We start from the raw sequence: 26,560 nt of genomic DNA on the forward strand, positions 1-26,560 counted from the left end.
ACAAAACCGCTTGTGGGTGCGAAATAAATGCAAGAAGTATACAATATATATATATCTTATTCGATGGTTTTACATATAATACGCGCGGACATTTTGCTCATTGCTCGTATGTTTCCTCGCCCCGAGGGAGCTAATTACAACGTGACAAGAAAAGTGAAACTGTAGCTAATTGTATGGCGCGACGATAACAAAGGAACCAAGAGAAAACGTATGGTAGATTTAGAGGATTTGGAAACTACAAAGCGTTCAGAGGCCGCTTATTGAGAAAAGAATTCGCTTTTCAGTGTAGGAATGAGATGAAGACTACATATTTTCTTCGTGTTCATTTTACCCTAATTAAAGAAAGGGAGGAAACTATACTACAGCTCGTGCGGAGTAGGCTGTTCTAATAAATTAAAGGTTCCTTTCTTGTCGACATCCTATTTCTCGTGAGAGTGGTTTAGCTGGTCAGATAAATTAATTAGAAGTGGCTTAAAAAGGTATAGAAAAGAAATATCGACAAATTAACAGTTACAATTACCGCGACTTTTAAAAGACTTTGCATCGAGCCGCTGTCACATTAAAGTGTTCAAAGACGCCATTATGAGGGCGATTTGCTAGATGTCTGAGTGTCTAGGATGTATATTTGGAAACACCAGCGAAAACGGGGCAGAAGGTAGGTAGGGCGGGCGACGGAAAACGAAACATTTCATGCTCTAATGCGTTTTTAGTAAGTTCTTTTTCAAACACATACAAGCGATCGACGGGCAAGAAGAGCGGGTTACCAGTTCTATTTCATCGTCGCGACACTCATACATACCTAATCAAACTAGTCATTCAAAGCTTTTCTGCCATGAAAGAAATGGAAAACAATAATAGTTTTCGTAAAGGTACGGAAACGTCCCTAAGGTTAATTCATCCATGTTAACCTCGCGTTCCATTTCTTATCCTTTGTGAAGACAAAGAGTTTTCCATTTATGAAAGAGGATCTCCTTCGATGTTTTTATTTAAGACTGGTTTACACGTGCGATAAAAACAAGCACAAGGTGACATACGCAGGCGCAGTGAATTATAATTTTGGCGCCAAAATTTTAAATCCAAGATGGCGAACGCCGAGGAGATATTCAGCGACGAGGAAATGTTGCTGCTTGTTCTTCTCTTATGCTTTTGCTTGTGTTATCCCGGTTTACAAGGGCGACGCAACAACGCAAACATAAGCGCAAGCACAAAAAAAAGAAAAGGAACGATTTCCTTTTCTTATGCTTGGGACGCCCCGCGGTTTACACGTTGGTTTATAGTGCTTATGCTTGCGTCGCACGTGTAAACCAGCCTTTAAGTCACTGACCTAGTACTCCTTCCAGTCCATTTTTAGGCAAGGGCGTTGTTAATCGTACGTATGCATGAGTATACTTTCAAAGTAAACTTTTCAAAGGACCTGGAAATGGATAGCCGAACATTTCAAAGTCACTCCTAAAAGCTTCTCCCACTCTATAAATAATTTCACGCGGAACTTGTGAGTAATATTCTAGAAAGTCGCTGGACGCCTTGGACTGGCGAACTGGCGGAAACGTCACGTGGTCATCAAGCCCTGCCTTTCTCATGAAGTAAGCGCCGTCCTCTGCTAAAGTTTCAAAATAGCCGATAAAGTCAAAATCGAAAGCACATGGAAAGCAGAGCTTTTCGATTTGTCGCCAATGCGCATCACCAGCCATCGCATTATTCTTCGATACAATATATGTTAGAAATTCAGTGAAAGTGACATTATTTGTTTCTGTGCCAAGATTTTCCTCATCGTGAGGTCTAAATGCTCTGACCATTAATCTACGAAATCCATTGGTATAAACTCTATTTTTACCGAAGAATTTGTCTTTGTAACCAGAGAGTAATCTGTGAAATGGCTCACGGACGAACAGAAACTTAAAATGGGTCGCTTGACGATTAGATAAGTCCGTTTCGTTGTACTCACTCAAATGTTTCCAGAAGGTCGGCACATGAACTGAAGATTCGGTTATTTTGACTTTACTATCATTTCTCACACGCATCAGAGTCATTCTTAGTGGAGTGCTGGCCACCTTGGGAACGGAACAGTAAATGTAAGTGTTTTTGTCGTCGATTATAAACCGTTCGAGCTGATTTTTCTTGTACCAGGGCAGCTTTTTACGAGGATGTCGCTGGCAGTAATTTTTCAGTTGCTGTTTTCTCATTTCTTGTCTTTCGGCTGCTCTTGTGAAGATTTCTTGAGCTGATCGAGAAGACATTGACTGCAAAGGGAAAAATGTCACTTTTAGACAGGCATTGTCACCGTCATTATTATTTCCACACAGTTTTGGTAAGCTGGCCTGATAATGGTTTCTTGTAGCCAGTCTATTAACATGCGGATTTTATGATTACTTGTTGGGAACGCGGATACAATAGTCACTCTCAATCTCGATATAGCTTCTTTTAATGGTCGCAGTTAAATTCATTCCTTATGTCTCGAGTATCTCGTCAACTTAGATCACTAAAGCTTAGAAGGTTCCTATAACTACGCCCTTTCGGAGGTTGCGAAAGTAACACGATTGACGCCAATGTTATTTGATCATGAATATCTCATGTAACGCTAACTGATTGTCAAGCGCTAAAAAATTTCCAACATACTGATTATATTTTCTGTTATTACAATTCGAGCACTCCTAAGAAGTCAGTGCTGAACTGTGTCTGGTTTTCAACGGTCTTGAGTTTTCCTCCAGCGAATCAAGTTGACTCTGATCCTATTGCACACCGCATGAACACAATGTGACGTATGTGATGGATCAAACAATAGGCCATTTCCGAGTACTTTAAACCTCATTACTAAAGCGAGGCTAAGTGCAAAGCTTTTCATGTAAAATTTAATTGTGTTTTGCATGATGCCCTTTTGAAAGCTTCTGATCTGTATTTTTCTCAACGTCTTCAACAATAAGGACGCGAGTTCGTTGCATCAGGAGACGAAAAACAAATCGATCAGACTATTGTTCTATTTTCTCAGGCAATACTCATTAGCTAGAGAGAGTGGTTTTCATTTGCGCGTGAAAGTAATTTCGCGTTTGTTTTGGATTTGTTTCAGCAACCTCCGTGATTCAGGTTCGAAAACGCTCGCACCATTTTGAACTAAAACCACAACCAAATGCGTCCTCCTCAAACACGTTCTTCTGAGTTTACTGTCATTGTCAACCACCGCTATTTAGTTACGATTGGCTAGTTGTGAAGTTTATGTCTTCCGTGATCGGCCACAGAGATTACAATTGAAAACCGCTCTATCCAGCGAAAGCTAAATAAATAAACACCTACCAATTTCTTATCCACGGTCATGGTCTTGAGGTCTAACGACAGTGCAACTGGTTCTATGAATAAAATCAACAAAAGACGATGTTTAATAAAAAGTTAGTTTTAAATTTTAGAATAAGGTGATCTCATGTTAGTTACGATTATGTCATTTACAACCATGAGGAAACACCGCAAAGTTTTGCCAAAGGTTTTGTACGGTCAAGAGGCCACCTAAAGGGTTTTTAAAAACCTGACCAGGGATATAGCTGTTCTTGTGCCCGCGGCTGCTGCTGCGGTGGTCGCTCTGAAGAAGCCATTCAGGCCGGAATACTTCACTACTTCAAATGAACCCCGTGACATCGCGAATCAAAAGTGTTAGAAACAGGAATCCAACTGAAGGCCCAATTTTTTTTTTTTTTGAGATGATGTTGTGGAGGCTGTCGTCGAGTTCTGATTGGATAGGAACGACTTTTAAAGGATATCAACGCTCATGAAATTAACGCGAGTTATAAAAACATGGGTTAATTTCAATCGCATTGTTTTCTTTTATTAATATTATTTTATTTGTGAGTTAATTTTCGCGACTTAATATGGTGAAGCGTTCATTTTTTTTTATTTCTGTTATTTTTTCTCAATTCTTGGGCAGGAGAAATTCAAAACTTAAGAAGTAGCTCTCTTTGTTCAGCACTGTTTCAACTTTGAATGGGGGGAGTATCTGTTTACAGACATTCTTTTTGTTATTTAAACGTGCCAGCCATTAACCTCTTTCAAATGTCTTTTTATTTACATGTTTTTGAGTTCCTTTTTTATAGGTTGATCTTGTAGCCTTACAAGCAACGAGAAATGTTTACAACCATAATCGTTTTTAAGAACAGACAAAGAGCTTTCATGCGTTTGTTGCTAGAGTGATTGACAGGTGACACTGGGGAGTTTTAAAGTCCATCAAACATAGCATTTTTGTGTCCTTAAACTAGGAGAAAATACATTATTTTACCAGTCTTTATCGAAAGATCATTATCTGGCATCGTTTGTCTTTTGACAAAAGCTGTTCTTTTCATATACTGAAAAAGCAAAATTATCGTTCGCCGACGAACGATCAATTAAAGTAAAAATTTTAAAGAGTTAAATAAAACGACTCGAGCTCTTTGTTTCAACAGCCAATAGCAGTCAATAGGCCTCTGATTGGCATCTTCACCGTATGTCATTTTCGATATTTAAGCTCAACTGCTGATGACACAATTGTCTTTTAATACGAGACCTCCACGCTTTCGTTTCTAAAAATTTCTTTCGTTCGGAAATTTAGCCTCCTTGGTCGGTTAATTGTCTTGATTTCAAGCTAAATTTCCCCTTATTTGCGTTTATTTCAATACACTTCTTAATTAATACCAGCGTTAATTTCCTACTTGCGCTCGTAACACATGGCCGATTCCCATCAACCTTCTTGTTTTCTTGTGACTCATACGTCCCAGTTTAGGTTGGTTTTTGTTAGGGAAGGAGTCGGAGTCGTAATCAGAAGCGGAGAGCGTTACGATCTAGTGAAAATCAAACAAAGATTGCGCTAATGATTCCGTCGCTTACGATCTAGTGAAAACCGGATTGTCGGTGTCGCAAGCAGTAGAAGAACCCAAGAGACAACATTTTTATGGCCTGAAAAGGTCTAGTCGAGTAGATTATCATGCAGAGGTTCGGTCAATAAGAATGGGTTTATCCTTCTGCTGGTCTGCTTTTCAGTAGATCGTAAGCGACGGAATCATAGGCGCAGTCGCAAGAAAATGGAATTCTTGCGACTCCAATTCGGTCGATCATTAGATAACGGAATTCCAGCGTTTTGATTGGCTTAGCAGCCGTGGGACATCAGCCATTACCGTTCCCAAATTGGCAATTAGCCAATCAGAAGCCTAGTCCCCTGTCCTGATATCGCATGATATCACGGTCACTTTCAAGAAAAGTGATGTTACCGTACGATAAACTGAAAAGAAGTTTTACCAATAAAACAGAAACCTCGTAATTTAAGATTTCGCTGGTGTTTCTGGTCGTAAAAAGAGTAAAAACTTTCCTGCCAAAACTAAACTGGAGGGCGCTCGCCAACTGCGCGATGTTTGCCGACAAGTACTAAAACATTCAGAGTGAAACAATGGAGTCGGAGTTCCCAAATTTTCCGCTAAATCTGGACTGATTTTTGAAAATTCCGAAAATGAAACTCCAAACAAGCGAGTTAAAAAATGTTGTTGTTGCCGTTATTCTTCTCGTGGGCCACACGATAGGACGCCTGACAGATTTTATTAGCGCAACTACTAAAAATAGTCGAACTATGACTCGACCAAACTCGTCTGATGTGCCTCCGAAGCGTACCAAAAAGGTTCGATTAATTATACCTTATATATACTATGCCCGAAAAATTGCGGCCGTTAAACTGCCTTCCGCTCCTTCTTGCAAAATGAAATCAGCAAGATCCAGCAATATTTACAGTAATATTTCTTGGTTGTTTTTAATAAAACAATAATTTTATCCACTATTGTTGGATGAGGGATCGGATAATTATAGCCAACTCGGAGAGACACGTCTCGTTGGTTACGGTATTTATTAGTATCCAACGCAAGCTCATGGAATATTTGTTAATGATAACATGCATGACTTGTTTTGTGTGCTATCATAACCAATACTGCTCATTTTGATAATTTCCCAAGTGGCCTTTCTTGCCAATATGGACTGTGGTTATGGCTTTGTGACAGTCACAGTCGATATTGAGATACCAACCCGAGCCAAATCACGATCTTTTGCGGTAATGATTGACACATTAAAATAACGAAAATAGTGTTTGTAAACAAAGCTTTTTGTGTTTGTTGAAAACAAAAAGTTAATGTGAACAACACTGTAATTGAAAGAAGAGCGCTTTCTGGAACACTACTTGTACTGGATTTTCTTAACGACTTACGACAGGCATGATCGGCTGACAAGCGCTGTGAATCTATTGAAGAGCATCTCTATGAATTAAACTCCCTTCTCATTGTTACTCGTTAAATAGATTTAAAGCTATAGAGTAGTTTTCCAGAAAACAAAGAGAATAAAGTTGATTTATTACGCAATAAGAATAAAGCTTTTTTGAAGCTCTTTTTTTATCGACTTACAGCTAAATCCTAATTTCTAATTTCTTCGAACATTGAGACTGATTCAGCAAAATCGGAACCGTTGTGTTTTTAAAAGGCTGTAGCGCACGTTTTAGATCGCCCTAAAAGGCCTTAACTGTACCTTACGTTTTCAAACGTGAGAATGATTTCAAAGAAATTGTTCATGTAAGCCCAGAGTTATTATAACCGATAAACATTTCGGCATATTATCAAAAACAACTGTAACCACGACTCAAATTAACCGTGAGGGGCACCCGATGGTTCATTAATCGCCTCAGAAATTCAGATTGTTTTAAAGAAAATCTAAAGTTGTCATCGAAAATCTCAGTTCAAAATTTGTGGAAAACTCGGTATCAACTCCGGTAATAACTTTCGTTTTCAGGGGGGCAGATATCTCGTTAAAAATGTGCACGTGACGTAAAGCATTTTCGTGAAATCAACAACAGCTAGTGAATTCGTGGGGAAAGGGGATAAGGCGGATTCCGTTTCCTAAAACTTTCAATTTGCGACTTCATTTTCAGCTCAGTAAAGCATTCGAACAGACCACTGTTACTCATGTGCATTAGCTAACGCAAATATATAAATGGCCACCAAACGATCTGGCAACGCAGAGCACAACATTTCAAGTGTTTTGCTGTAATCAGTTCTCGTTGGTTGCCTCTGAAAATAACTCTCAGCAACTCGATAAACTACAGTTATTCGGCAGCAACTTACCTCTAACGGTTTGCTTCGAGGATAACTGCAGCCAAATACTAACTACTACAAGCAATGGCAAAGTAGCTAACAAATGTAGAACACGACGTCTCCACAGCATGTCGAATACTAATGATCCGATTAAACTTCGCGGCTACAAAAGAAATGCCAGCAATGTCCGGTTGAGATGCCTCCAAAGTCGCAAGACGAAATCTCCCTCCAGCTGGATTTCTTGAAGTTTGAAGACTGTAGCTTTAAGCTTTGAAGTCCTTTCGTGAGAAAATTAATACAAGAAACATTATTATTAGTAGTAGGTAATCTATTTCATCAGCGGTGTGTTTATTGATGGCACCTGAATGGACACAGCTGAATGCATCAGTTCACATCATTAGGCTACCTCAATATTAATGTTAATGCTTCTGCCATTTATTATTGGCATTATTCATGATGTTTGTACAGCCTTTTTGCTGTAAAATTATATCATTACTTAGCATTTTTGCTATGGTTCAATAGATTTGTTCGTTCAGTTTTAGGAAATGTGTGTTCCTTTGCGTTATTCTAATTCTTATACCTTGAGCTTCATTTACGCTTTTAGCACTTGGTTTCTTTGACGTTTAACACTGAAAAATGCTTATTAATTATTCGTGATCACATCATTTATTATAATTATGTATGCAGCGCCTTTTTTGGTGTAGAATTACATGATATCTTAGCATTTTTGCTAATGGTTCTTTAGATCTATTCGTTCAATTTTAGGCAGTGTGTGTTGTAATAACATCATGTGAGAAACAACCGTTTAAAAACTAGATCTTTCTTTACTCTCGAAACCTGCATTGTACCTGACAAAGTAACAAGCACTAAATGGATATTTAACCAGGTAGAAATGGCGGGAACTAGGTCCCCAGGGAATGCATGCCTAACGACAGACGCAGTTTTTTTTTATAATGAAAAAGTGAAAAGAAAACAGAAAAAAAACACTAAAGCCTCGCACTTGCTAAATTACATAAAATTGAATAAAGGGATATTGGCAAAGAAACACTTGAGCTATGAGCTATGAGCTATGATAACGCGTTGAGGGCTGTCGGGTTAAGTTTTCTACGCAGTCCGATCAGCCTTGCAGAAATTTGAGTCATTTATATTTTGGCTGATTAGATCTTTCACAGATCCTGCGTATACCTGCAGCATTTTCGTTGTGCGGTTCCTTGCTTATTGTTTGCTATTTTTACGCGGCTTATGACTCCGCAGGAAAAGCAGATCTTAGCAAGAGCTATTGGAATCCAAAAGGAAAACTAGGGGTAATTACGCATTTTTAGAGATAATTAAGCAGCGATAATTTGAAAAAGCGCCAAAGTACAAATTAATTATCTCTACAAAATGCATGGTAACCTTTTATTTTCTTTTCGGATTCCAGTAACCCTTGCCGAGATCTGCTTTTCCCGTGTAGTCATAAACCACGCAAAAAAAAAATCTCTGTTTTACCAGGCACCGCCATTAAGAGGCCCGACTTTTTCGGACCATTGAAAGATGCGCGGAACGTAAACTATGCGCAGTAGTAAAAGCAGGCACCGTCCTTAAATTGTCTTTAAATGAGCTTATGGCTTAGACAACACAAAGTCCTTTAAGTTCTTTGGCGGTCTTCGTAGAAGCTCAGATCTTAATTCTAAGAACTGGCTTGGCGGAAGACTGTGCTGCAGCTGGAGAAACCTCTGATCCACTCCGCTCATCATCTGGACTAGGAGTGGGTGTGGTTACCTTTTCGGACACCGGAGACTGCGACTCGTCCGATCGCGGAACAAAGTGGCCTGAGTTTTTCAGCATCTGATGATTGTGGTGACAGCTCAGTTGTCTTTCGTAAGTGAACACGATTACGCCAAACAACGCCATGTGACGTCTCTACCTCGTACGATTTCTCGTCCACTCGATTTCGCACAAATCCTTTCTGCCACTCTCGCTTGCCCAACTGAAACGGCTACGTTCTTACTGTATCTTCTCTCCTCAAAGGATTCAGATCGACAACACCTCTGCTGTAATACCCGGCTTGTTGCTCTTTGCGCTGTTCAAAAGTGGCTCGGCACAGCGCGTTGTCTGAAACATCATTCTTTTCTATTGTAATATTAATGATAATAAAAAATTACATATAATTTACTTTAATTTTGATGTATAGCCTTATCGAAATCTGCGTTATTGTGTAAAGTTAAGTTTTCCGTTTTTCCAGAATGTTTGTAATTTGCTGTAATTTTTTTTTGTCTTGTCCCGCCTCGACTAGCTTTCTGGCTATTTGTGGGACAAGCCCTTTATATAATCTAAATCTGTAAATAAATTGTTGTTGTTGTTGTTTGTTGTTCGGTGCAAGCAAAATGGCGGTAATGGGTAGGAGAATCCTAGTTCTTCTGTTGAAGAGACGTTGAGCAGGACTGACTTGGATACCAACAGGTGGCGTATTACGATGGTCGAGCAAGACAAGAAAGACATCTGATCCACCTACTTTGCACTTCCTCAGAAGATTTTCTTAGCTTCTTTCACCGAGCTTTCAGCTTTACCGTTACTCTTGTTATGGTGGGGACTGCTCGTGAGATGTTCGAAGTCCCGCTTCTTTGCGAACTTCAGGAAATCACGTGACATAAATTGCGAACCGTTGTCAGACACCAACTGCCCTGGTATGCCATACCGTGCAAAGTAATCTTTCAATTTCCTGATGACACAGACTGGTACCGTGGATCGCAGATGATCAAGCTCGAACAAATCACTGTAGTAGTCGGACTAGCCTCCCACGCAGTCGTTTTTAGGGGACTCGAATTACCTCCTCCCCACAAACGCCTGCTTACCCAAGCGCCACATTCCTTTCCCATTGTTTTACTCCCCAAGCATCCTAGCCAATCACCATCGAGGCATTGTCCAATGATATCAAATCAAATTCCTGGTTACAACGGCCGCTTCCGTTTCCCGCGAGCTTTGTACAGTCTCTGGTACAGTCTTGAGAGATACGGGAGTCCAGTTAGAATGTACATATATTTTTTCACTTCTGGAATGGCTGGTCATGGCTGAAACACCAAAACAAATATCAAGTGTGAATACAAGCGCTTCTTGTGCGACCTTTTGACACCGTTATCTGCTGGGAGATTCAAAATCTTCGGGAAAGTATAGTCGATCTTCCCCGCCTGATCGAGTTGACAGTCGATGAAGATATCACTTCTTACGCTACTCTACGTTATTCTGGAGCAGATGTGTTCGTTTTCGAGAGACTAACTCGATTCAAGGGAAGATCTGCAGTATTTATCAGTCCATTGAAGACTATTAAACGGAAAGTTAAACGACAAAGAGCCGATCAACTTGTGGTCCTTGTGGAAAATGTCAGCTTATGTCGTACATGCCCCCGAATAAATTGCAATTACAAAGCGAGTTTCAACTGCAAAATCTTTAAAGTTTACCGACATATCGGGTAATATTTCGGTTTCCTCCACACCAACAAGGTCGACAAGATTGAAGGCAAAGCTTAATAAATATTTAATCGACTTTGCGTAACCAGTCGGCAAATTGACGAAAATATCGCTATTTCCCGTCAAGAATTCGAATTCTTTGATTGCAGTCCGTTGATAGGCATTTAAACGAGAAAGTTTGAACGTAGGACACACAATACTCAAGGCTCACGCAGACTCGGTAAAGTTCTGTCTCTGCCGTGATGTTTTTTACTGTTCGAGACTGCGCGCGAGAGGCGCTCTGAGGTCGAGGTCAACCTTCCAGATTTTAGAAGGTTCGCTGTGATTGGCCTAGCGACGGAAAGGAATGTGGCGCTTGGGTAAGCAGGCGTTTGTGGGGAGGAGGTAATTCGAGTCCCCTAAAAACGACTGCGGGGGAGGCTATAGTCGGACGGGACTAGGGAACTTTTCCCTTTAAAGTCGAACAGATCAGCAGCAACACGTCCAAGGTCGATTTGTGGTCTCAGATATCTGCTGTCATCCCTGGCCAGAACAAACACTCACGTGCTCTGTTTAGGCAGCCATTCACTCCAAGGTGTGAGTTGTGAATTCGTTTTAGAAGATCGGAGGACTACGAATCGCTCGCCTTTCAGTTTTAACATAAGATCATCTTGAGCTGACATCTTGTCACGGACATTATAATAAGAAGAGATAATTGTGAGTAGGTTACTCTTACACTCTGGCCAACCCTTCTGCCAGTGACAGACTTTAACACTCGAAGAGACTCGTCCATCTTGGTGTCTCGTTGAATCTGCTGGAGTCTTGCCTCTGATACTGGCAAGTACTTTTAACATGATTTAAATCATGTTAATCGTGTCAAATTCTGACTCTTCTTGGTTGCCAGCCGGAAGGAACTCTCTAGAAAGGTTGTCTGCCAGGAGCATCCTGTTTCCCTTTTTATGCCTCACTTTTGCAAACGAATGATCATGACTTGTAACCTCTTGGGAACACAACGTAACGGCCTCTTGAAAATTGACTCCAAGGGTTTATGACTGAAGACAACTCTGCCTTTCTACCACAAGTGTAGTCATTAAACTTCTCTTTTTCTATTTTTTCGTAACGGCATTCGATTTACGTTAACACTCTACTTGTGTAGGTGATTGGATGTCCGTTTTGCATCAAGGCCGCACCAAGATCACTCTGACTTTGGCTGCTGTCGTATTGCACTTCTAACTGTTCATCTGGCTTGCAGTAGGATCGAACAGGAGCAGATGCGATAAGGGTCCTGAACAACAATTTTGTGAGTCAAAACCGAAAGTCCTCTGCGTTCGCGTTGTCTTTCGACCTGTGTAGGTTCAGTTTGGTCTAGTTATTTTTTCTTTTGATCTTTTGATCATTTTTCTTATTTTCACATCTTTTTTTAGCTTCAAAGAAAAATAGCTCATCAGAAAATTACAAATTATGTCACTGACCTTTACAGTTTGTGTCAGTTTGTGTTTTGAACAAGAAAAGGAAAAGATACCTTAGTGGCGAATTTTTCAAAATATTTGAATCGGGTCGGAAATAGTTTGAAATCAAAAAGTATGAAAAGATGATGGTCTGTTTTCGTGCAGTATGCGATACCTCTCGGTATAAAGTACAAAATGGTCCCCTAGTTCTGTTCTAAAGAAGAAAAATCCAATTTTACTAAGTCAAGTCAAGGGGATAAACAAACGGCGACAAAAATTTAATAGAAAAAGAGGTATCAAAAAAATTTCACTTGAGAGTGTCTCAATTATTTTGTAATTTCACGTTTTAAGGCTGGCCCCAGTTTTTCAAAGAGCGAATAATTTTATCCACTGGATAGTTCGCTATCCGGCAGATAAAATGTGTGCAAGATTTTCCCGATAGTCCTATAATTTGTGAAAAGAGTGGAAGCATATGTCAAATTTAAGAATTGGAATGTGTGGAAAACTTGCCAAAAGCGTTAGTTGGAGTTCATTTGCTTCGCTGGATAGCGACTTATCCAGTACATGGATAAAGTTATCCGCTCTTTGAACAACTGGAGCCTGGTGAATAAATGACACAATTCGTTGAGCACTGATCAAGGTGCACGAAAGATGTATTTTGTCACTCAGTGACACAGGCATCAGTACTTGGAAAAAGTAAATTGGAGTTCTCCCATTAGGACTGAGTAGAACCCATGGCCCTTTACGTATACTAGCTCGAATGCTCTACCACTGAGCTACAGGAGACTACAATAGCTCGATCGTGGGAGCTGGAGGGATGGAGTTCAAATCAACAGCTAAGTATAGCATTTTTAATTTTTATCTTTTTCCCTTTGACCTGTTTCCTTTTTCTCGTTTGACAGTCTCTCTTTTCATCTTCCTTGCTTTTTTTTAGATTTGGATTGCGATAAGAGTAAACCTACTTTAGAAAAGATATAATCAAAGCAATAGGCCCTCTAATTTAAATACTTGTTGTTTTTTAAAATTAGATATGGATTGAGATTAGTGTAAACCTACAACAAAAACGATAGTCAAAGTAATATGCCCTCCAATTTAAGTACTTCCGAGTATTAATTATTTTGCAATCAGTTCTCGTTCAGCGGATATGAAGCCCACGACCTTTTGAATCCACGCTGATGTAACTAAGGTAGGAGCTAGCTGGGAATTCAAAAGTCTCGTAAAATTCCTCCTACTGTCTGATTTAAATTTTCTTTGTCCACCGATGAGAATCGAGAAACGATAAGATGCTTCTTTATGCGCGGCAGTTCCTTTTATTCATTCACAGTTGCCATTGCCTCGCATATCAATCACTTTATGAAACTGAAATTTATATTTCTAAAATGTTTATGAAAGGAAGTGTGAAATACACGTTTTCAGTATGCCCATGAGGACAGATGACAAGTTAAAAAACGATCCTCTTTTGAAAACGGATGACGGATGCCGGAATACACATTCTGATAAGGACATGAGTATCTTACTGAACAACCAAAAATGCTTCAAGTACCTCGCAAATCACAGAGAGACCTTCTCTGCGAAGTCTTGGAAAGCCTCCCGGCAGAATTGTTCCATTTTGCCTTTTGCGTGAGGTCCTCGGGAATTCTGCAGTAAGCGTTCGGGAAAGTCTCTTAAAACATGCAACGAACTGCACGGAAACAAATGCATAGTTAATGTCGCACACAGCGGGGCACAGAATCCCGTCGACCCTTCTCAGTGATAACTAGTAGTCTGCGAACGATAAATAATAAATAAGAGTATAAACATATTACAGTACGATTGGTTTTGATGTGGCCGCCTGCAGATATACTGACAGTTTAGTATTTTTAACCACGATAGGGGATCACTAAATATATTGGAGGTCCTTTACAGAGGTTTGAATTTACGCAAACTTTCCCTGGTAATCCCCTTCAAGTTTTTGCACATGCAGCCTTTTCCTTTCACTAATTGCTGATTAAATCTGCCTGGGGTGTCAAGTGTTCTTTTCATCCGTAAGTTTTGGAACAATTTCGGCCTTATTGCCGAAAATATCGTGTGTTAGCGTACTGTGACTAGTTTAGTTTTCATTCACCTGCATAATTTCTGAGCGATGAAAAGATTGATTAGAAACTTTTTCAAGAGGCACATGGGGCCGTTTACACACTGAGTCGATTTTGTCGCGCTCGAACGTTGCGATTTTGTGCGATATTTTTGTGATTATTTATAACAAATTCGGTTGTTATGTTTGTTACAAAGTTTCAGAAATAGCCGCCAAGTTCCAAGAACAGCTTCGAGGTTAGCGATATCGCGGCGACAACGCACCCGTTATCAGTTGCCCCGTATTAGAAGCAACGCGACGTAACTTGATTTGATGATGATCTTATGTTCAAAGGCGAGCGATTCGAAGTCCTCCGATCTTCTAAAACGAATTCACAACTCACACCTTAGAGTAAATGGCTGCCTAAACAGAGCACGTGAGTGTTTGTGCTGGCCAGGGATGACAGCAGATATCTAAGACCCCAAATCAACCTTGGACGTGTTGCTGCTGATCTGTTCGACTTTGCTCGGTATGGCATACCAGGGCAGTTGGTGTCTGACAACGGTTCGCAATTTATGTCACGTTATTTCCTGAAGTTCGCAAAGAAGCGGGACTTCGAACATCTCACGAGCAGTCCCCACCACAACAAGAGTGAAAATCTTCAGGAAGTGCAAAGTAGGTGGATCAGATGTCTTTCTTGTCTTGCTCTACCATCGTAATACGCCACCTGTTGGTATCCAATTCAGTCCTACTCAGCGTCTCTTCAACAGAAGAAGTAGGAGTCTCCTACCCATGACAACCAATTTGCTTGCACCGAAGGAAGTTTCAGACAACGCGCTGTGCCGACTGAGCCACGTTTGAACAGCGCAAACAGCAACAGGCTTGGTATTACAACAGAGGTGCTGTCGATCTGGATCGTTTGAAGAGAGGAGATACAGTAAGACCGTAGCCGTCTCAGTTGGGCAAGCGAGAGTGGCAGAAAGGATTTGTGCGAAGTCGAGTGGACGAGAGATCGTACGAGGTAGAGACGTCGCATGGTGTTGTTCGGTAATCGTGTTCACTTACGAAAGACAACTGAGCCGTCAGCACAATCATCAGATGCCGAAAAACTCAGGCCACTTTGTTCCGCGATCGGACGAGTCGCAGTCTCCGGTGTCCGAAAAGGTAACCATACCCACTCTTAGCCCAGATGATGAAGTGTCGGAGTGGATCAGAGGTTTCTCCAGCTGAAGCACTGTCTTCCGCCAAGCCAGTTCTTAGAATTAAGATCTGAGCTTCTACGAAAACCGCCAAAGAACTTAAAGGACTTTGTGTTGTCTAAGCCATAAGCTCCTTTAAAGACAATTTAAGGACGGTACTACTGCCCATACGTTCCGCGCATCTTTCAACGGTCCGAAAAAGTCGGGTTTCTTAATGGCCGTGCCTGCTAAAACAGAGATTTTTTTTGCGCGGTTTATAATTACGCGGGAAAAGCAGATCTTGGCAAGGGTTACTAGAATCCGAAAATAAAATAAAGGGTTACCATGCATTTTTAGAGATAATTAATTTGTATTTTGGCGCTTTTTCAAATTATCGCTGCTTAATTATCTCTAAAAAAGCGTAGTTACCCCTAGTTTTCTTTTTGGATTCCAATAGCCCTTGCTAAGATCTGCTTTTCTTGCACAGTCATAAACCGCGTAGGAACTGACCTTAACGCGTTATCATAGCTCATAGCTCATAGCTCAAGTGTTTCTTTGCCAATATGCCTTTATTCAATTTTATGAAATTTACCAAGTGCAAAGCTTTAGTTTTTTTTCTGCTTTATTTTCACTTTTTCATTATAAAACAAACTGCGTCTGTTGTTAGGCATGCATTCTCTGGGGGCCCAGTTCCCGCCATTTCTACCTGGTTCAATATCCATTTAGTGCTTGTTACTTTGTCAGGTACAATACAGGTTTCGAGAGTAAAGAAAGATCTAGTTTTTAAACGGTTGTTTCTCATGTTATTACAACACATGTGAAAACAGGTTTTGCCTTCACAAAACGGAAACACGGAAGGACGGGGAAACTCTTCAAAAACACTTCGGTAAAGGCCTTTCTCCTGGGGGAACACTCGCTGGCTGCGGGAAGGACCGAGATCTCTTACGGCAAGCGAATTTCTCTGAGACAGTAAAACCACACAGAACTTGGCTCTAACGTAGGGTTTAATACCAAAACCGTAACCTCGCGTACAGTCAAAACATAACCGAGGATGTAACCAAGGATGTAACCAAAGAAAGTCTTACAAAGCACCTGTTAAGTCTTAGCTATTGAAACATTCGAATTACATCATTTTGCAACGAGTCAGATTACAGAATACAACAATCTGAAAGTCTATTGGACGAAACCTAAGCTTATTCTGAAACATTAATTACTTTCAAAAGCTACGCAGGTGGATAAGAGTCTAACAAAAGACTAGCGCAGGTTACAATAACACTTTAACGCTCAATTACAGTTATGATCTTATAGGAACCGTTTACGTCTAGTAAATGAACACAACAGGTTATGTTTACGGTTTACTGAACTTGAAACTAAGAAACTTAATATTTTCTACGTTGGTTTGCATATTTTTATCAGCAAAGCAAATTAAACTAAATATCTATAAATCCTCTCATCACACCTTATTCAATTTTATGTAATTTAGCAAGTGCGAAGCTTTAGTTTCTTTTTCTGTTTTCTTTTTTACTTTTTCATTATAAAAAAACTGCGTCTGTTGTTAGGCATGCATTCTCTGGGGACCCAGTTCCCGCCATTTCTACCTGGTTAAATATCCATTTAGTGTTTGTTACTTTGTCAGGTACAATGCAGGTTTCGAGAGCAAAGAAAGATCTAGTTTTTAAACGGTTGTTTCTCACATGATGTTATTACAACAAACACTTCCTAAAATTGAACGAATAGATCTAAAGAACCATTAGCAAAAATGCCAAGATATCATGTAATTCTACGCTAAAAAGGCGCTGCATACATAATTATAATAAATAATGTGATCACGAATAATAAGCATTTTTCAGTGTTAAACGTCAAAGAAACCAAGTGCTGAAAGCGTAAATGAAGCTCAAGGTATAAGAATTAGAATAACGCAAAGGAACACACATTTCCTAAAACTGAACGAACAAATCTATTGAGCCAAAGCAAAAATGCTATGTAATGATATAATTTTACAGCAAAAAGGTGCCAATAATAAATAATAGAAGCATTAAAGGGAACCTCCACTCTCACTACAAATTGACGGGTAAGCGTTGGAAATAGTGCTTAAATTCTAAATTTTCGTCTAAAACGTAGAAATGACTCTCAAGTGTGTTAAAAATTAGATATGATTATCGACAACTCTCGCTTTCAAATTTCCTGGGGGCAGCCATTTTGAGTTTTATCACGTGTAATGGTTACCGCTATTGTTATTCAGCAGAAGTTCTTTTGTGTGAAACAATTAAGCAGCCTTATTACGTCATGACATCCAAGATGGCGGCGCGCGGGGAATTTAAAAGCGAAAATAGCCGATAATCAAATAACGTTTTTTCCGACACCGAAATATTATTTCCATGTTTTCCAATGGAATTTCAAAGAAAATTGTATTTTCAATAATGTAACGTTAACATGTTTCGAGAGTGGACGTTTCCTTTATCATTAAAAGGTAGCCTAGTGAGGTAGCCTAATGCTGGAACTGATGCATTCAGCTATGTCCATTCAGGTGCCATCAATAAACACACCGCTGATGTAATCGATTAACTACTACCAATAATAATGTTTCTTGTATTAATTTTCTCACAAAAGGAGTTCAAAGCTTAAAGCTACAGTTTTCAAACTTCAAGAAATCCAGCTGGAAGGAGATTTCGTCTAGCGACTTTGGAGGCATCTCAACCGGACATTGCTGGCATTTCTTTTGTAGCCGCGAAGTTTAAGCGGATCATTAGTATTCGACATGCTGCGAAGACGTCGTGTTCTACATTTGTTGGCTACTTTGCCATTGCTTGTAGTAGTTCGTATTTGGCTGCAGTTGTTCTCGAAGCAAACTGTTAGAGGTAAGTCGCTGCTGAATAAAAGTTTATCGAGTTATTGAGAGTTATTTTCAGAGACACCCAACGAGAACTGATTACAGCAAAACACTTGAAATGTTGTCTTTTGCGCTCCTTGATCGTTTGGTGGCCTTTTAAATGCATATAGCTAATACAGTACGATCTGTTCGGATAATTTAGCTGAAAATGAAGTCGCAGAAATTGAAACTTTTAGGAAATGAAATTTTATCCCCTTTCCCGAATTTACTAGCTATTGTTGCTTTACATCACATATTTAACGAGATATCTGCCCCCTGAAAACGAAAGTAATAACTGAGTCGATACTGATTTTTCCACAAATTTTGAGCTGAGAGTTTCCAATGTACTTTAGATTTGGTTTAAAACAACTCCGATCTGAATTTCTGAGGCGATTAATGAACTGTCGGGTGCCCCTCACGGTTAATTTGAGTCGTGGTTACAGTTGTTTTTGATAATATGTCGAATTGTTTATCGGTGATAATAACTCTGGGCTTACATGAACAACAATTTCTTTGAAATCATTCTCACGTTTGAAAACGTAAGGTACAGTTAAGGCCTTTTAGGGCGATCTAAAACATGCGCTACAGCCTTAAACACAACGGTTCCGATTTTGCTGAATCAGTCTCAGTGTTCGAAGAAATTCGAAATTAGGTTTAAGTTGTAAGTCGATAAAAAAAGAGCTTCAAAAAAGCTTTATTCTTATTGCTCAATAAATCAACTTTATTCTCTTTGTTTTCTGGAAAACTACTCTATAGCTTTAAAATCTATTTAACGAGTAACAATGAGAAGGGAGTTTAATTCATAGAGATGCTCTTCAATAGATTCACAGCGCTTGTCAGCCGATCATGCCTGTCGTAAATCGTCAAGAAAATCCAGTACAAGTAGTGTTTTAGAAATCATTCTGTTAAGCTCTTCTTTCAAGTGTTGTTCAGATGAACGTTTTGTTTTCAACAAACAAAAAGCTTCGTTTACAAACACTATTTTTGTTATTTTAATGTGTCAATCATCACCGCAAAAGATCGTCATTAGGCCTCTGATTGGTACCTTAATATCGACTGTGACGTCAGCGATTTGTTTTCTAGTTCATGGCTTTACTTTCACAAAGCCCGGTAACCACAGTCCAAATTGGCAAGAAAGGTCATTTAGTGGGAAATTATCAAAACTGAACAGTTATTGCTTATGATAGCACACACAACAAGTCATGCATGTTATCATTAACAACTAGTATATACCACACAAGTGAATAGTACTTTTCGCGCGCGCTGATTGGCTAGCTCGGAGGTGATTAGCAAGTACTATTCACCTTCGAGCAGCCGAAGAGAAACAAGATGGCTTCCCCTTTCGCCACGGTTACTTGAGAGGAAACTATTTCGATAAACGAGGCGGCTGTTGATAAAAATACATAAATGGCAACAAAGTTTGGTTTGAGGACATTAAATGGTAAGTTGTTCAATCTTTTCAACCTCATATTCTAAGGCGAAAAATGAAAATACAATCCCTTTTTTACGAAAACTGCCGAGCACTAAAATTACAATGAAAACAATGAAACATCTAATATTTTTCAGCATGGTTCCAACATTTAGACAAATTGCACAGAAAAAATTGAAGAAATTACACCGTAGGAACTAAACAAGTGTCTCCAAAAGTTTTATTTGTCTGCAAGAAAGCGAGACGGAACTTTCTACAATAAGAAATCGCTTACCGCGTTGTGCGCGAGATTTTAAAATTTCATACCATTTGTCGGTATATTGTCAGAAATAATATAATTTTTTGGTCCATTAGTTATTCAGCTTGTGTGGTATATACTAAAACAATTATTGACCTCAGTGTCGGTGAAAGTGTTGGATATTTACCTCGCCGCTTCGCGGCTCGGTAAATAGCCATTACTATTCACCTCCACTTCGGTGAATAATTGTTAATTATTCCATGAGCTTGCGCTGGATCAGTGATAAATACTTAAACCAACGAGACGTGTAGCTTCGATTTGGCTATAATCATCCAACAATAGCGGATAAAATTATTGTTTTATTAAAAACAACCAAGAAATATTACTGTTAATATTGCTGGATCTTGCTGATTTCATTTTGCAAGAAAGAGCGGTAGGCAGTTTAACGGCCGCAATTTTTCGGGCATAATATCTTATTATATAAAGTATAATTAATCGAACCATTTTGGTACGCTTCGGCGGCATATCAGACGAGTTTGGTCGAGTCATGGCTCGACTATTTTTAGTATTTACGCTAACAAAATCTGTCAGGCGTCCTATCGGGTGACCCGCGAGAAGAATAACGGCAACAACAACATTTTTTAACTCGTTTGTTTGGAGTTTCATTTTCGAAATTTTCAAAATCATTCCAAATTAGCAAAAAATTTGGGAAATCCGACTCCATCGTTTCAGTCTGGATGTTTTGGTACTTGTCGGCAAACGTCGCGCAGTTGGCGAGCGCCCTCGAGTTAGTTTTGGCGGGAAAGTTTTTACTCTATTTTATTTACGACCAGAATCAACAGCTAAATTTTTAATTATGAGGTTTTATGTTTTATTAGTAAAACCTCTTTTCAGTTTATCGTACGGTAACATTCCTTTACGTGAAAGTGACCGTGATATCGTGCGATATCAGGGCATCGATTTGTTATAGTAGGATATCAGGACAGTAGATTAAGCTTCTGGTTGGCTAATTGCGAATTTGGGAACGGTAGTGACCGATCTCCCACGGCTACTAAGCCAACCAAAACGCTGGAATTCCGTTATCTAATGATCGACCGAATTGGAGTCGCAAGAATTCCATTTTCTTGCGACTGCGCCGATGATTCCATCTGTGATGAGAGGATTTATAGATATTTAGTTTAATTTGCTTTGCTGATAAAAATATAAAAACCAACGTAGAAAATATTAAGTTCCTTACTTTCAAGTTCAGTAAACCGTAAATATAATCTGTTGTATTCATTTAGGCGTAAACGGTTTCTATAAGATCATAACTGTAATTGAGCGTTGAAGTGTTATTGTAACCTGCGCTAGCCTTTTGTTAAACTGTTATCCACCTGTGTAGCTTTTGAAAGTAATAAATGTTTCAGAATAAGCTTAGATTTCGTCCAATAAGCTTTCAAAAATGATTGTTGTATTCTGTTATGACTCGTTGGCAAATGATGTAATTCGAATCGCTTCAATAGCTAAGGCTTAAATACAAGTGCTTTGTAAGATTTTCCTTGATTGCATCCTTGGTTACATCCTTGGCTAGATCCTTGGTTATAGTTTTGGTATTAAACCCTACGTTGGAGCCAAGTTCTGTGTGGTTTTACTGTCTCAAAGAAATTCGTTTGCCGTAAGAGATCTCGGTCCTTCTTGCACCCAGCGAGTGTTCCCCCAGGAGAAAGGCCTTTACCAAAGCATTTTTGAAGAGTTTCTCGTCCGTCCGTGTTCCGTTTTGTGAACGCAAAACCTTGTTTTCCCACTGGTGAAAAAAAAAACTGTTTTCACACATCACTTACGATCTACTGAAAAACAGACTAGCAGAAGGATAAACCAAGTTTTATTGACCGAACCTCTGCCTGATAACCTAACACCAAGACCGCACCTTTTCAGGCCATAAAAATGTTGTCTCTTGGGTTCCTCTTCTGCTTTCGACTACGATCGACAATCCGGTTTTCACTAGATCTTAAGCGACGGAATCATCAGCGTAATCGTTGTTTTATTTCCACTAGATCGTAACGCTCGCCGCTTCTGATTTGCGACTCCGACTCCTTCCCTAATAAAAACCAACCGAAACTGGGACGTGTGAGTCACGAGAAAAAAAAGAAAAGACAATTGTGGCACCGACAGATGAGCTTAATACAAAAGCCGAGGAGGGACTTCCGACTTCTGACTTCCGACTTCCAACTTCCGATTTCCGACTTCCGACTTCCGACTTCCGACTTCCGACTTCCGACTTCCGACTTCCGACTTCCGACTTCCGACTTCTGACCTCCGACTTCGGACTTCCGACTTCCGACTTCCGACTTCCGACTTCTGACTTCCGACTTCCGACTTCCAACTTTTTTTTATTTTCAATTTTTTTTAATTTTTATTCAATTTTTTTTAAATAAACTCTAGTGAGTAGCACACAGCAACAGATCTTGTCAACTTCTTTATTATCTACTATCGGTTTCGTCTGATAACACAGACTTCGTCAGGGAGTTAGAACAAGACAGTGATAGAACATATTTTATACCTAATCATTGTAGTACAAATCACGTTCCAACGAGGGTGCAAACAGCGAAAAAACACCCAAAAGGCATTACGTGCAGGATATGACGGAAATACTGCGTGACGCTGAAAATGCGCAATGTTTAATTTAGGGGCTCACGGATTTAACGTTAAATCCTAACGTTAAATCTTTAATGGAAAAAACTACCTCCAAAGATACGGGACCGCAATGGGTACAAAGATGGCAGTATCCTTTGCCAATATTTTCATGGCAGAGATCGAAACAGAAATAATTGGCCGTAGTGCTACAAAACCGCTTACATGGAAGAGATACATCGATGATGTCTTCTCTCTATGGAACGTAAGCAAAAATGAAATCCAAACTGTTATAGAGCTAGCCAACAACTATCATGCGACCATAAAATTCACGGCTGAAATTTCAGATATTGAAATCACTTTCCTTGACACATATGTATACAAGGGCGAAAGATTAAAAAAAGAATCAAAACTTGACGTGCGCACGAACTTCAAACCGACAGAAACGTTCCAGTACACGCATTTTTCTTCCTGCCACCCTCCAGGCGTCAGGAAAGGCTTTATCAAAGGCGAAGCCTTAAGACTTCTCAGAACAAACTCGTCAAAAACAAAATTTGAAGAAAACATCACTCTATTCAAACAGAGACTACGCAACAGAGGTTACCCCGATAACCTTATAGATAAAACTATCTCAGAAGTCAATTTCAGCGAAAGAATGTCGGCACTACAAAACAAACTAAAAACGCGCTAAAACATTTTGCCGTTTGTTACTTCACTAGAGTTTATTTCAAAAAAAAAAAATAAAAATTAAAAATTAAAAAAAATAAAAAATTTTAAAAAAAGAGTTGGAAGTCGGAAGTCGGAAGTCCTTCCTCGGCTTTCGTAGCTTAAATATCGAAAATGATTTACGGTAACGATGCCAATCAGAGGCCTATTGGCTGGAGTGAAACAAAGAGCCTGAGTTGTTTTGTTTTACTCTTTAATATTTTTCCTTTAATTCACCGCTCGTCGGCAAACGATAATTTTACTTGCTCGGTATAGGAACAGCTTTTGTCAGAAGACAAACGATGCCAGATAATGATCCTTCAATAAAGACTGGCAAAAAAAGTATTTTCTCCCAGTTTAAGGAAACAAAAATGCTGTTTGATCGACTTCAAAACTCCGCACTGGGGTCACCTGTCAATCACTCTAGAAACAAACGAATAGAAAGCTCTTAGTCTGTTCTTAAAAACGATTATGGTTGTAAACACTTCTCGTTGCTTGTAATGCTGCAAGATCAATCTATAAAAAGGGAACTCAAAAACATGTAAATAAAAAGACATTTGAAAGAGTTAATGGCTGGCACATTTAAAAAACAAGAATGTCTGTAAACAGATACTTTCCCCATTCAAACCTTGAAACATGCTGAACAAAGAGAGCTACTGCTTAAGTTTTGAATTTCCTCGAAAAATAAAACAGAAATTAAAATAAAAAATGAACGGTCCACTTTATTAAGTCGCGGAAATTAACACTCAAAGAAAATAATGCGATTGAAATTAACCCAATTTTTTTTTTAATTCGCGTTAATTTCATGAGCGTTGATATCCTTTAAAAGTCGTTCTTCTATCCAATCAGAACTTCCACAACAACAACTCAAAAAATCTTTTGGGCCTTTAGTTGGATTCCTGTTTCTAACACTTTTGATTCGCGATGCCACGGGGTTAATTTGAAGTAGTGAGGTTTTTCGGTCTGAATGTGCTTCTTCAGAGCGACCACCGCAGCAGCAACTGCGGGCACAAGAATAGCCGGTCAGGTTTTTAAAAACCCTTTAGGTGGCCTCTTGACCGTACAAAACCTTTGGCAAAACTTTGCGGTGTTTCCTCATGGTTGTAAATGACATAATCGTAACTAACATGAGATCACCTTCTTCTGAAGCTTAAAACTAACTCTTTTATAAACATCGTCTTTTGTTGATTTCATTCATAGAACCAGTTGCACTGTCGTCAGACCTCAAGACCATGACCGTAGATAAGAAATTGGTAAGTGTTTATTTATTGAGCTTTTGCTGGATAGAGCGGTTTTCAATTGTAATCACTGGGGCCGATCACGGAAGACATAAACATCATAACTAGCTAATCATAACTAAAAAGCCATAGTTAACAATGACAGCAAACTCAGAAAAACGGCGAGTTGACGAAGTCACGTTTGGTTGTTGTTTTACTTCAAAATGGTGCGAGCTTTTACGAACCTGAATCACGGAGGTTACTGAAACAAATCCAAAACAAACATGGAATTACTTTCGACGCACAAATGAAAACCACTCTCTCTAGCTAATGAGTATTGACTGAGAAAATAGGACAATAGTCTGATCGATTTGTTTTTCGCCTCCTGATGCAACGAACTCGCGTCCTGATTGTTGAAGATGTTAAGAAAATTACAGATCAGAAGCTTTCAAAAGGGCATCATGCAAAACACAATTAATTTTTACATGAAAAGCTTTGCACTTAACCTCGCTTTGGTGATGAGGTTTAAAGTACTCGCAAATGGCCTATTCTTTGATCCATTACATACGTCACATTGTGTTCATGCGGTGTACAATAGGATGAGAGTCAACTTGATTCGCTAGAGGAAAACTGAAGACCGTTGTAAGCCAGACACAATTTGGCACTGACTTCTTAGGAGTGCTCGAACTGTAATATTTTACAGTATATTGATGAGATTGTCGATAAAAGTAAAAAATAAAAACAACAGAAAATATAACCAGTAATCATAAAATCCGCTTTATAATAGACTGGCTACCAGAAACCATTATCAGGCCAGCTCACCAAATTAAAAACTGTATGGAAATAATATTGACGGTAATAATGCCTCTCTAAAAGTGACCTGTTTTCCCTTTGCAGTCAAGGTCTTCTCGATCAGCTCAAGAAATCTTCACAAGAGCAGCCGAAAGACAAGAAACGAGAAAACAACAACTGAAAAATTACTGCCAGCAACATCCTCGTGAAAAGTTGCCCTGGTACAAGAAAAACCAGCTCGAACGGTTTATAATCGACGACAAAAACACTTATATTTACTGTTCCGTTCCCAAGATTGCCAGCACTCTAATAAGAACGACTCTGATTCGTGTGAGAAATGATAGCAAAGTCATAAAAACAGAATCTTCAGTTCATTTGCCGAACCACTGGAAACTCTTGAGTGAGTACAACGAAACGGACTTATCCAATCGTCAAGCGACCCATTTTAAGTTTCTGTTCGTTCGTGAGCCATTTCACAGATTACTCTCTGGCTATTTAGACAAATTCTTCGGCAAACATAGAGTTTATACCAATTGGTTTCGTAGATCGATGGTCAGAGCATTTAGACCTCACGACGTAGAAAACCTTGGCACAGAAACAAATAATGTTACTTTCACAGAATTTCTAACGTATATTGTATCGAATAATAATGTGATTGCTGGTGATGTGCATTGGCGACAAATCGAAAAGCTCTGCTTTCCATGTGCTTTCGATTTTGACTTTATTGGCCATTTTGAAACTTTAGCAGAGGACGGCGCTTACTTCATGAGAAAGGCAGGACTTGATGACCACGTGACTCTTCCGCCAGTTCGCCAGTCCAAGGCGTCCAGCCACTTTCTAGAATATTACTCACAAGTTCCGCGTGAAATTATTTATAGATTGGGAGAAACTTTCAGGAGTGACTTTGAAATGTTCGGCTATCATTTCCCAGGGCCCTTGAAAAGTTTACTTTGAAACTATACTCATGCATACATACGATTATAGGGGAAGTATCACGAGAATTTGATGTTATTTCAAAACCCAAAAATGTTTGTCTGACAGCAGAAAAAAAAATTGTCTAGTTTTATTATAAATTATCACCCCAGTGCAATAAAACTGTCGATTAGTGCCTCTGGCCAGACACAGAGTAGGCCAGTATGGATTGAAACTTGAAAAATGTTAGGATAATGTTTTTCAAGTTTTCGTATTTTTGTTTCCAAAATGCGCTAGAACAGATCACGAGTTGTTCCTGTCAAGAATTGAAGTGATTTCTCTCCTCTCATTGGTCTAGAATTATTTGGTAGCAAAGTGAAGGTCTTATTTCACCTTTTTTAACAAAAGAGGTCAAAAACCCCATGATACTTCCCCTTTAACAACGCCCTTGCCTAAAAATGCACTAGAAGGAGTACTAGGTCAGTGGCTTAAGGGCTGCTTTGCACGTGCGACACAAGCATAAGCACCATAAACCAACGTGTAAACCGCGGCGACGCAAGCATAAGCGCAAGCATAAGAAAATGATCGAACTCGTTCCCTTTTCTTGTGCT

General features: G+C 39.3%; 2 protein-coding genes across 2 annotated transcripts; one reads left to right on the top strand and one right to left on the bottom strand.

Moving 5' to 3' along the window:
• Positions 1-1,261: 1,261 nt before the first annotated feature.
• Positions 1,262-7,351, bottom strand: LOC146457485 (carbohydrate sulfotransferase 9-like). Its single transcript, XM_085091883.1, has 3 exons — positions 7,107-7,351; positions 3,289-3,341; positions 1,262-2,240 (listed from the first exon to the last, which is right to left on the bottom strand). The coding sequence occupies exons 1-3, from the start codon at positions 7,204-7,206 to the stop codon at positions 1,392-1,394; spliced, it is 1,002 nt and encodes a 333-aa protein (XP_084948009.1). The 5' UTR covers positions 7,207-7,351; the 3' UTR covers positions 1,262-1,391.
• A 16,853-nt stretch (positions 7,352-24,204) lies between these two features.
• On the top strand, positions 24,205-26,111 carry LOC146457486 (carbohydrate sulfotransferase 9-like). The gene is made up of 2 exons (XM_085091911.1): positions 24,205-24,281; positions 25,143-26,111. Exons 1-2 carry the CDS (start codon positions 24,261-24,263, stop codon positions 25,989-25,991), a joined length of 870 nt encoding a protein of 289 aa, XP_084948037.1. The 5' UTR covers positions 24,205-24,260; the 3' UTR covers positions 25,992-26,111.
• Positions 26,112-26,560: the final 449 nt, after the last annotated feature.

This window comes from Pavona decussata, unplaced genomic scaffold (assembly GCF_977016875.1).
Source record: "Pavona decussata unplaced genomic scaffold, jaPavDecu1.1 SCAFFOLD_242, whole genome shotgun sequence".
Lineage (NCBI taxonomy): Eukaryota > Metazoa > Cnidaria > Anthozoa > Scleractinia > Agariciidae > Pavona > Pavona decussata.